Source organism: Haliotis rufescens, unplaced genomic scaffold (genome assembly GCF_023055435.1).
Source record: "Haliotis rufescens isolate VD_foot unplaced genomic scaffold, xgHalRufe1.0.p SCAF_14, whole genome shotgun sequence".
In the NCBI taxonomy this organism is placed as follows: domain Eukaryota; kingdom Metazoa; phylum Mollusca; class Gastropoda; order Lepetellida; family Haliotidae; genus Haliotis; species Haliotis rufescens.
The window spans coordinates 35,583,540-35,595,686 of record NW_025963824.1 but is presented as its reverse complement, the minus strand read 5'-3'; the positions used below and the strand labels follow the sequence as shown (position 1 = coordinate 35,595,686).

The 12,147-nt window shown below is 43.0% G+C and overlaps 1 protein-coding gene across 1 annotated transcript; it reads left to right on the top strand.

Annotated features, from left to right (window-relative positions):
- The first annotated feature begins 5,465 nt into the window (after positions 1-5,465).
- Positions 5,466-11,519, top strand: LOC124118881. The gene is made up of 2 exons (XM_048395365.1): positions 5,466-5,559; positions 9,150-11,519. The coding sequence occupies exon 2, from the start codon at positions 9,451-9,453 to the stop codon at positions 10,474-10,476; it is 1,026 nt and encodes a 341-aa protein (XP_048251322.1). The 5' UTR covers positions 5,466-5,559; positions 9,150-9,450; the 3' UTR covers positions 10,477-11,519.
- The last annotated feature ends 628 nt before the right edge of the window (positions 11,520-12,147 follow it).

The following is a 12,147-nucleotide window of genomic DNA, read 5'->3' as shown; positions in this document are numbered from 1 at the left end:
TCTTTCTCTCTTATTACTCGACAAAAACCAGCGGTGGTATTATGAGTTGTACAACAACAAAAACTACAGTAATAGATGTACAGCTTGGTGACATATATTGTAGCATACGTCACAGTATAGCATTCAAATGTCTGAGGACCTTTGAGAGTTTTTGGTAAAGTACCTACTTTACCAGTTGTGAACAGTTTACGATATCTGCTTATGTTTAGCCAGTGTGTGTAGTATTCATTAACTCATTCAGTGCGCCAGGTTAAAGAAGAATTACAGTTGAATACAGAATGGAACTCGTCACCCATTACTTGGCATTCACACAATGTTCATATCTTTTGTTCTCGTGATATAATTCCCATCGACCTGTTTCTATTGGTAGTTTGTGCTTACCAGTTTCAGAAACAGTAAAAGTTTAGAAATATGATCAGTGAAAGGTAAATAGTATATATCATCCTGTTCAAAAAGACAACACTAACTATTGGAAAAACTTGGACACTTTTAATTTACTGAATAGATGTACATTTGACAAAATCGTCAATTCTCACACAAGATCATCCAAACACAGCTGCCAGATCTCTCAATCCACATTTCATCTTACTCTATGAAAGCTGCTTGCCGAACGACTGATTCTGATTTGGTGTGGTTGTTGTTGACATCCTGTAGGCTGGCGCCAGCACTCTCACAGTTGCAAAGTAGTTCTTTCTGAAACCAGTTCAGACTTCAGATAAAATAATATCCATTTACTTCAATGAAAGTAGTGAATATATTGTCAACAAGAAAAGTAGAAAAAAATACCCAAGCATCTTGCAAGTGTTAATGGAAGTGATTTGTAGTTGTTTGGTAACAAAGGCTTACCTTTCTTATAAATTGGCTTAATTACACTCAATTTATCCAACCATTCTTCTGGTGTCCTACCAGTATTAAAATATTATTTTGAAGAATTTAAGCTAAACAGTCATCTTTTCTCCTTATAATGCCGACGTGCGGTCAAAATTTAACTCATTCGCTTTCAGGCTGACACAAGCCGACTTGGCGAGGTTCCTAGCTGTAGGACGGGCGCTCTTCTGAGTGATTGGACCCAAGCCGGATCGGGTGGTCCCTTGCCGGCGTTTCCCTCGCCGGCTGCTCCCTGGCGAAAATCCGTCTTTGTCCGGCGCAGGCACACTCGTGGATTTTGGTGTTACGCGAAAAGCAAATGTTCGCTCTCTCTCTCTCTCTCTCTCTCTCTCTCTCTCTCTCTCTCTCTCTCTCTCTCTCTCTCTCTCTCTCTCTCTCTCTCTTATTACTCGACAAAAACCAGCGGAGGTACATGAGTTGTACAACAACAAAAACTACAGTAATAGATGTACAGCTTGGTGACATATATTGTAGCATACGTCACAGTATAGCATTCAAATGTCTGAGGACCTTTGAGAGTTTTTGGTAAAGTACCTACTTTACCAGTTGTGAACAGTTTACGATATCTGCTTATGTTTAGCCAGTGTGTGTAGTATTCATTAACTCATTCAGTGCGCCAGGTTAAAGAAGAATTACAGTTGAATACAGAATGGAACTCGTCACCCATTACTTGGCAGTCACACAATGTTCATATCTTTTGTTCTCGTGATATAATTCCCATCGACCTGTTTCTATTGGTAGTTTGTGCTTACCAGTTTCAGAAACAGTAAAAGTTTAGAAATATGATCAGTGAAAGGTAAATAGTATATATCATCCTGTTCAAAAAGACAACACTAACTATTGGAAAAACTTGGACACTTTTAACTTACTCAATAGATGTACATTTGACAAAATCGTCAATTCTCACATAAGATCATCCAAACACAGCTGCCAGATCTCTCAATCCACATTTCATCTTACTCTATGAAAGCTGCTTGCCGAACGACTGATTCTGATTTGGTGTGGTTGTTGTTGACATCCTGTAGGCTGGCGCCAGCACTCTCAGAGTTGCAAAGTAGTTCTTTCTGAAACCAGTTCAGACTTCAGATAAAATAATATCCATTTACTTCAATGAAAGCAGTGACTATATTGTCAACAAGAAAAGTAAAAAAAATACCCAAGCATCTTGCAAGTATTAATGGAAATGATTTGTAGTTGTTTGGTAACAAAGGCTTACCTTTCTTATACATTGGCTTAATTACACTCAATTTATCCAACCATTCTTCTGGTGTCTTACCAGTATTAAAATATTATTTTGAAGAATTTAAGCTAAACAGTCATCTTTTCTCCTTATAATGCCGACGTGCGGTCAAAATTTAACTCATTCGCTTTCAGGCTGACACAAGCCGACTTGGCGAGGTTCCTAGCTGTAGGACGGGCGCTCGTCTGAGTGATTGGACCCAAGCCGGATCGGGTGGTCCCTCGCCGGCGTGTCCCCTTGCCGGCGTTTCCCTCGCCGGCGTTACCCTCGCCGGCTGCTCCCTGGCGAAAATCCGCCTTAGTCCGGCGCAGGCGCACTCGTGGATTTTGGTGTTACGCGAAAAACAAGTGTTTTCCCAGGGACCTATTTTATTTGTATTTGTATTTGTATTTGTATTTGTATTTGTATTTGTATTTGTATTTTAATTTTATTCTCTCTCTCTCTCAATTGTGCTGTGACGTCAGAGATTCTGTGCTTGAGAGATTCTAGGTCACTGATCATAATCAAGTAAATGTGATTTACCTGTCACTCGAAGCAGTCATGGAAAGATGTTTCGATATAATCTGGCTGTGTTGTATAGCATCGTACTGTCAGTTTTGACCGCTCACTCGATAACGTTAAAAGTTTGTTTTTCCTCACCCACTTCAATTCGGGCACCTGTCATGCCAATAGCGGATGCTGTATGACTGTCTCGCATCTATCTGTTATGTAGTCGAGTTTCTTTTGTGCCTCGGTTTAGCTACCGTTCCTCGTTGGGTGAAAAATCGTGTTATATAAAATGAATAAAATAATACATTTATCATCTAAAACTGATTCCCACAGTAGATATCGCTTGGGTGAGATCAAGCGATATCTACACTGCAGATATCGCTGCAATGACATTGCATCACAATGGTGTGCAGACCATTGTGACGTCATTGGCTACCGTGGCGTCGCAATCAAATGACACCACTGCTTATTACTGTCTACAAACTGAAAAAGTTGGAAGAATGATGTTGGATGATAAATTTAATCTCACCCTCGTGTCTTTTGATATAAAATTCTAGTATATCAACACCCGTTGATAATAGTGGAATAGCTCCTAGGCAAGGCTATGATTTTTTTCCACTTTTATCAACTCCTGTTGATATATTTGATATCAAAAGACCCTCGCGTGAGATTCTCTATATTGTGCCTGGTTAAAAAGTTCGTACTTCGTAACAATTAATGTCCTCGCAAACATGTAGTGCTTTACACATGGAGGAACAGCCAAACATAAATGAGAACAAACTTTTAAATAAGTATTTTTTTCGATCATTTTCAATTTTCGTTTTTATGAACAGATTCTTTTAAGTCACAGACATCACCCCACCCAACCTCTCCTCCACACACGCCACACACCCCGCGTCAGTGTCCATGTCTCGTTGTTTGTTATCGCCCCACCCAACCTCTCCTCCACACACGCCACACACCCCGCGTCAGTGTCCATGTCTCGTTGTTTGTTATCGCCCCACCAAACCTCTCCTCCACACACGCCACACACCCCGCGTCAGTGTCCATGTCTGGTTGTTTGTTATCACCCCACCCAACCTCTCCTCCACACACGCCAAACACCCCGCGTCAGTGTCCATGTCTCGTTGTTTGTTATCACCCCACCCAACCTCTCCTCCACACACGCCACACACCCCGCGTCAGTGTCCATGTCTCGTTGTTTGTTATCGCCCCACCCAACCTCTCCTCCACACACGCCACACGCCCCGCGTCAGTGTCCATGTCTCGTTGTCTTAAGTACTTCAATGGTTTCCTTGAACCGCGATTCTCTATCACACAAGCCCATCTAGGTGTCCCCTAGCCGTGATATTGCTGGAATATTGCTAAAAGCGACGTAAAACCATACTCACTCATTCACACCATCACCCATGATTACAGTCGACCGATATGCGATGAGGGTCCTATTTGCAACCAACAAAAATAGTCACCTGATCGCATATGGGTCCTATTCACTTTGAAACCCCAAGGGAATCCCGGTTTAGGATAGGTCTTCTTCAGCCTCTGCTGGATCGGATGGTGAGGCTCCGTGACTTGATTGACGGCGTGTCATCCTACCCCGACGGCGTGGATCGTTGCTCACAATATCAATCACGAGATTATCTGGTCCTGACTCGAGTATAGCTGGACTATATAGAATATGTAGTCTGTTCACATAGCTGTTCACATAAACAACATTTAAACAACCTTACCAACGAAATAAGCCACGGTTTAACAGATGGTTCCAAAACAGGGAAAGCAACTGTTCGCTTCATCATTGTGGCTATAGACCCATGAATATCCGGGGTAGAATAGGTCTTGTAATAAGAGGCGACTATCCTTGTCGTAAGAGGCGACTAACGGGATCCGGTGGTCAGGCTCGCTGCCTTAGTTCATGCATGTCATCGCATCGCAATTGCGTAGATCGATGCTTATAATGTCCATGACTGGATTGTGAGGTCCCGACTCGATTATTTTCAGACCGCTGTCATATTGCTGATATATTGGTGAGTGCGGCGTTAAACAACAAAACAAACCAAAACTTGTGGCTGTTAGGCCAACTCATTACTTTGATGTTGAACACCGCATGGCGGCCACATGTGGCACACGTACTGAAAATGTAACGTGGTTTGCGTGCATACGAATACCGAATATACTTCTGACGGAAGTCATCGAGCGTACCCAAAAGTTTGGAAGACCTGAAGTTCAGGGAACTGGCGTTTTAACGAACTCAATTGTAATTCGGTTTAACCGTGATTCGTTGTAAACATATATACAGCAGACGGACGGGACCAAGAAATAGTTCGTTTTGTCCGTCACTTCGTTATAAGCGTAATTTATTGTAGTGAGATTCTGAAAAACGTCACAACGGAATTCTCTTTCTGCCCACCACAACCACACCGCGACTGTATCGGAAATCTAAACGAGAACTTGTAAGTTTCTTTGTAGGATTAAGCAGCATTTTTAATGTGTGGTCGATGACTACCTCTACAAATGACGTTACACAATCCGCTGTAAAGGGGTGCATGTCCACAGGACGAGGTGTATTCAGTGTAAAATGTATACAAACCAGCATGTCGTAGCTTCAACAGGCAAACAGTAAGACGAGTGTTCCAAATTCACTCTTAAGAAATGAAGAGCGTTCACCTGCTTGATCAGTTTTCGTACAAAGACCAACGTTTGTGTTTACAAAGACACTCAATTGTAAGCTACGTCCCTCCGAAAGCCGCCTTTATAGTCCGGAAACCCTTCTGTAACAATCGCGCGTCTTGACAAAAGGCTGTTGACAGTAGTGAGCTAGTTGGCGTCAGTAGTTCTTTGTGACTTACTATCTAAATGCATGAACAGCTTTTTTGTCTTTGTACGAGACCTGTTCAACATTGTAACGTTCTATAGCGTGAAGGAAATGACGGCCCAAATATGTGGTAAGATAGTAACGTTATATCCACAGTTTTTAAATATTTTCATGAAATCATGAGTGTGAAAGAATGTGTCTTTTCACTGTTGTTAATCCGAATAACAAGCTGTTCTTTGTCTATTCATGTTTCTAACTTACTGCGCTGGCGAGAACCACAGGAGGTATAGGTACATACTTTGGTAAAATAATGTTTAGTTTAATACACCTTGTTTTAATGTTCTCCTGTTATAGAATCATTATGATTCCTTATTTACAGACCGTCCTGTTATACCACAGCAATCGTAGACTCCACTATTATCGTAGACTCGACTATTTACACTCCGCCCTGTGATACAACAGGAATCGTAGGCTCCACTATTTACAGACCGCCCTGTTATACCACAGGAATCGTAGACACCACTATTTACAGACCGTCCTGTGATACAACAGGAATCGTAGACTCCACTATTTACAGACCGCCCTGTTATACCACAGGAATCGTAGACACCACTATTTACAGACCGCCCTGTGATACAACAGGAATCGTAGACTCCACTATTTACAGACTGCCCTGTTATACCACAGGAATCGTAGACACCACTATTTACAGACCGCTCTGTTATACCCCAGGAATCCTAGACTCCACTATTATCATAGACTCCACTATTTACAGACCGCCCTGTTATACCACAGGAATCGCAGACACCACTATTTACAGACCGCCCTGTTATACCCAAGGAATCCTAGACTCCACTATTATCGTAGACTCCACTATTTACAGACCGTCCTGTTATACCACAGGAATCGTAGACACCACTATTTACAGACCGTCATGTGATACCACAGGAATAGTAGACTCCACTATTTAACGACCGCCCTGTTATATCACAAGAATCGTAGACTCCACTATTTACAGACCGTCCTGTGATACAACAGGAATCGTAGACTCCACAATTTACAGATCGTCCTGTTATACCACAGGACTCGTAGACTCCACTTTTTACGGACCGTCCTGTGATACAACAGGAATCGTAGGCTCCACTATTAACAGACCGCCCTGTTATACCACAGGAATCGTAGACAACACTATTTACAGACCGTCCTGTTATACCACAGGAATCGTAGACTCCACTTTTATCATAGATTCCACTATTTACAGACCGCCCTGTTATACCACAGGAATCGTAGACACCACTATTTACAGACCGTTCTGTTATACCACAGGAATCGTAGACTCCACTATTTACAGATCGCCCTGTTATACCACAGTAATCGTAGACTCCACTATTTACAGACCGTCCCGTGATACAACAGGAATATTAGACTCCACTATTTACAGACCGCCCTGTCATACTACAGGAATCGTAGACTCCACAATTTACATACCGTCCTGTGATACAACAGGAATCGTAGACTCCACAATTTACATACCCTCCTGTTATACCACAGGAATCGTAGACTCCACTATTTACAGACCGCCCTGTTATACCACAGGAATCGTAGACTCCACTATTTACAGACCGTCCTGTGATACAACAGGAATATTAGACTCCACTATTTACAGACCGTCCTGTAATACCACAGGAATCGTAGACTGCACTATTTACATACCGTCCTGTTATACCACAGGAATCGTAGACTCCACAATTTACATACCAACCTGTTATACCACAGGAATCGTAGACTCCACTATTTACAGACCGCCCTGTTATCCCCAGGAATCGTAGACACCGCTATTTACAGACCGTCCTGTTTTACCACAGGAATCGTAGACTCCACTATTTACAGACCGTCCTGTGATACAACAGGAATATTAGACTCCACTATTTACAGACCGCCCTGTGATACTACAGGAATCGTAGACTCCACTATTTACAGATCGTCCTGTTATACCACAGGAATCGTAGACTATTGACGGTTGCCGCTTGCTTGTACCCAAACCCATTACCAGGACCACGCCCACGTAACCAATCACGTGACATCGTACTGAACTGCAAATAAACACACCTGGTCCACATGTACTTAGTCAACATGTAGAGTTCTGGGTAAAAGGAACTATACACCCATGTTTGATGGTGGCTGAGACGAAATGGTTATTCGGTGGGGATGTCCTTGATACGGTTTTGTTTGTTTGTTTGTTGTTTAACGCCGCACTCAGCAATATTCCAGCTATATGACGGCGGTCTGTAAAATAAACGAATCTGGACCAGACAATCCAGTGATAGACATCATGAGCATCGATCCACGCAATTGGGATCGATGACATGTATCAACCAAGTCAGCGAGCCTGACCACCCGATCCCGTTAGTCGCCTCTTACGACAAGCATAGTCGCCTTTTACGGCAAGTATAAGTTGCTGAAGACCTATTCTACCCCGGAATCTTCACGGGTCCCTTGATACGGGTAGCATGGGCGATATTACATGCAATATAGTAATGAGCATCTCCCAACACGTCAGCCTAGCAATGTTTTGTTGACCTTGACCTTGAGGTACCAGCGTGGCTTCGTGAGAAAGCCTTGTGATTAAAGCGTCCGCTCGTCATTGCAAAGGCCGGGTTCGATTCCTGACCTGCGAACAATGCGTTAAGCCTTTTGCTGTCACGTCATTTTACAGGAGCTTTGTCACACATTGTCCATGCCTGAAATATATGCGAGCGGTTTTATTTGTTTGTTGTTTAACGCCGCACTCAGCAATATTCCAGCTATATGACGGTGGTCTGTAAATATTCGAGTCTGGTCAGACAAGCAAGTGAGTGACATCATGAGCATCGATCCAAGCAATATGATAATGTAATTTAGAAAAAGAAAACAATGTCAGTACATATCCAGTATCATTCGATGTTTCCTTCAGATCGAAAGGGGGTCACGTGTGGCCCAGTCATCTAAGGCGCCGCGATTTGCTTTACAGAGTTGCCTGCCTTGGGCACGCCAGAAACCTATGATTGTGGGTTCGAATCCGGGTTCGCCACGATCATGTTTCGAGGTTTGTCAGCACCATACCCGTGCTCGTGGGTTTCACCATAGAGGTAAAAATCTGAGACCTGCATCACTTCGGACTTTCCTCCCAAATCAAGCTGGCACTTGTTTTTGCAAGTGTTTGTGACGGGTGCGCCCGGTGGGGCAGGACACGCTCCTTTTTGTCGCCCAAACCTGGTATCATCACTATTTGATAGTTATTCATAAATACGTGCTTGTGATGCAGTTGGAATCGTTTGTTTTGTTTGGTTGTTTGTTTGTTTGTTGTTTAACGCCGCATTCAGCAATAGTCCAGCTATGTGACGGTGGTCTGTAAATAATCGCGTCTGGATCAGACAATCCACTGATTGATACCATGAGCATCGATCTACGCAATTGGGATACGATGACATGCATCAACCAGGTCAGCGAGACTGACCACCCGATCCCGTCGTTAGCCTCTTACGACAAGCATAGTCTCCTTATACGGCAAGCATGGTTTGCCGAAAACAAATTCTGAATAGAACAGTCGACTCTGCTTCAAGCAAAGACTTCTTATGATCATGGAGATTGTTTTGTCGCGTTGATTACCTCCACGTCTTACTGATTAGAGGATGAACCACGAAAATGAAATTCACACATTACTTGGTGTTATATTTTCAGACATGGCGAGATGATGCTGGATACACACACGTCATCATAGTGTGTGCCAAACGTGATTCATCCCGAACAAGGGCCACGTTCCGACTCCGCAGCGCTGAAGACATACACGTCACCATTGTGTGTGCCAAACGTGATACCTCCCGAACAAGGGCCACGTTCCGACTCCGCAGCGCTGAACCTTCCGATGTGTTCAATGTAAGGATCTGCCTCGACGTGTCATCGCTTCGAGGACAAATACGTCAGAAACAGATGCTTGTTTATATGAGATGAGGCGTTTGAACCATTAACGTCGGTGTCAGCCATGGAAACGTTGGATGAAGCAACTGAAGACGTTGACGTGAGCGATGGTTCTGTTGTAACGGATGAAGTCAGAAGTAGGCTAGATGGCGATAATAAAACCGGAGATAACAGAAGTGAGAAGGGTGATGACGACAACGCTGGTACAAGGGAACAAGGTGATGACGCAGCAGAAAACATGACTACCGGGGATGATGAAGACGGCGTAATTGACCTCGCCCTCCAACCTGTGCTTCGCGACACCGTACACGCTGCAATGGACGATGACGTGTGTGAGCCGAGTCTACGTGACGTTGCTGTTCTCACTGTAAGCGACGTCACTGTCATCGTCTTCACGGATGCCAACAACTTCAGTATCAAATCTGTTTATGAAGAAGAAGATGAAGTGTGTACAAGTTATCTCGAGTTTGGTCACTTCCCATTACGACTAGCAAAGTTAGAGACCAACGTGGTGGCTGCCACTCTACCTTGGATTAAACAAATCGTTATCGTCGAGGCTATGCCTAGGTTGAATCTACTCCTGACTATCCCTGCAGGCAAGGAGTACTGGAGTATAGCCCCTCTGACTCCGTCAACATTTGCAGTCGGATGTCGAGCTCTCTCTTGTGTTGATGTACTCGACGTGGGAGGGAATGTTCTCGCGTCCTATACAAAGTTACCAACGCTACAGAAGTCTATACAAGTACCCTTCTACCTGTGTAGAACACACGATGGCAATATTCTCGTCTCAGATCTGGGGTCAAAGTCTCTCCTCTGTGTGTCTGCAGCGGGAGATGGTGTATTTCACTACACTCCAACTAAAGCCAGAGAACTGATCTGCTCCTCCAGCGTGACGACAACGCGCTCAAAGGACATCCTCATCGCCGACAGCGGCAGGGAGACTGTGGTGCAGCTGTCACATTCCGGCGTCTTCGTTAAAGACATCCTGACGTCACAGAATGGTATTGGGCGAGTGGTTGGACTTTTTGTACATGGCGGTAACCTATATGTTGCCATGGAAACATACATCCAGGTCTTCAAATATGGATGAACATTCCGCATATATCAGTTCCACGTGCAGAATACATCTTTAGCACAGTCGGCATGTTTTCTCGGGGGACAACCAGATAGTATTTACACGTTATGAAAATGTGTTTTTTATCATAAAGGAACAGAATGATTTTCGCCGATTCGTATTTTTCGAAATAATGTCCTTATAGTGCCATTATTAACACCAAGTATCAAACACTTCGGCCAACACACTCATGTGTGGGGGCGGTACGGTAGCCCAGAGGTAAAAGCGTTCGCCCGTCACGCCGAAGACACAGGTTCGATACCCCACATGGGTACAATGCGTGAAGCCCATTTTTCTGGTGTTCTCCTTTGTGATATTGCTGGACTATTGCGTCGTAAAACCATACTCACTCATTGATGAAGGAATGCCCGGCGCACCAAGAAGGAAAAACGGTCCGACGTTTTGAGAGCTAATATTTTATAGTAGCGCAAATTACACACATAGTAAAAGCACTTTAAGAGAAGAGTAAATGACAGCTTGACCTGTTGAAATATCCCTTATCATAATTTACATTTGCAAAGTATTTTGTTAGTATTTAGCATTGAGTAAACTCAAATTGGATATTTGTGTTCAATTCTTTTGTCAAATAGGAGTTTTTTCAGCACCAAGATTATGTTGTTTACGAGATTATTGTTTTGTAAGCTATACCCGAGTAAAACGTTTTCTTTTGACATATGAATGTTTATTTTCCCTTTAATCCAGTTTTCCATTTTGGACTAGATTGGGCGTACCTTGACATTGACATTCCCAAAATATGTGTAAAATCGTTTCTTTATCAGTTGAGCACTAGCTACACAAGTCACTGTCGACGTATCCCATTTCATAAAAGAGGGAATTTGTGGGTAGAATGTGATGTAATATGTGGTATTGAAACCGCTGAAATGTGCTTGAATTTGTACACCTAAACGGTATAAGATTGTAATGTTTACAATCTGCTCAATTTCAATGAAATCAGATCTTAGTTCTCGCTACCGCTAAACAAAGATCTGAGGACATCCCATTAGGGGTCGCGTCAGAACGACCTTTCATCTGACCAATCAGAGCGTCGCTTATCAGATCATGAAAGTGACAGTCGGAATGGGATTTCTAATCATGCAACCTCGAAAACGTTAACACGGGGTATACCGAACGATAGTTACGGGTTTAACGACTGAATCTATACAATCTAGACCATATATTTGCCATTCCAGAATGTTCTTTAGTTCAGGTTTCAAATTTTGAATCGAGAATTTGTCAAAATATGTTTCAAAGCGTAGTCACCAATTTGAATTTAGTGCCGTAAAGCACGAGAAAGCTGCCTTCTGATTGGCTAATGTCGACTTCTTGTCAGTCCCTCCATTGGTCGTTCAAAATTCGCGCAAGGTCGGTCTGACGTGACCCGTAAAGGGATGTCCTCGGATCTGTTTAGCGAAAGCGAGAACTAAGATCTGATTTTAATGAGATTGACAGTCTGCTTCGCAAATTTCACTTCTGAGTAGTCATTCCCATTTTTGAAAGTGTTGATTCTTAGTAATTTGTTTGTTCATAAGTATTTTACAGAAATATTAAGAAAATTTCATGGCTTTTATTAGATCAAATAAATCTATGGTAAAATTGGGTAGCTCAGTTTCTTCAGCTTCCGAATGCCCTGGTTCCGATAGTATTTTT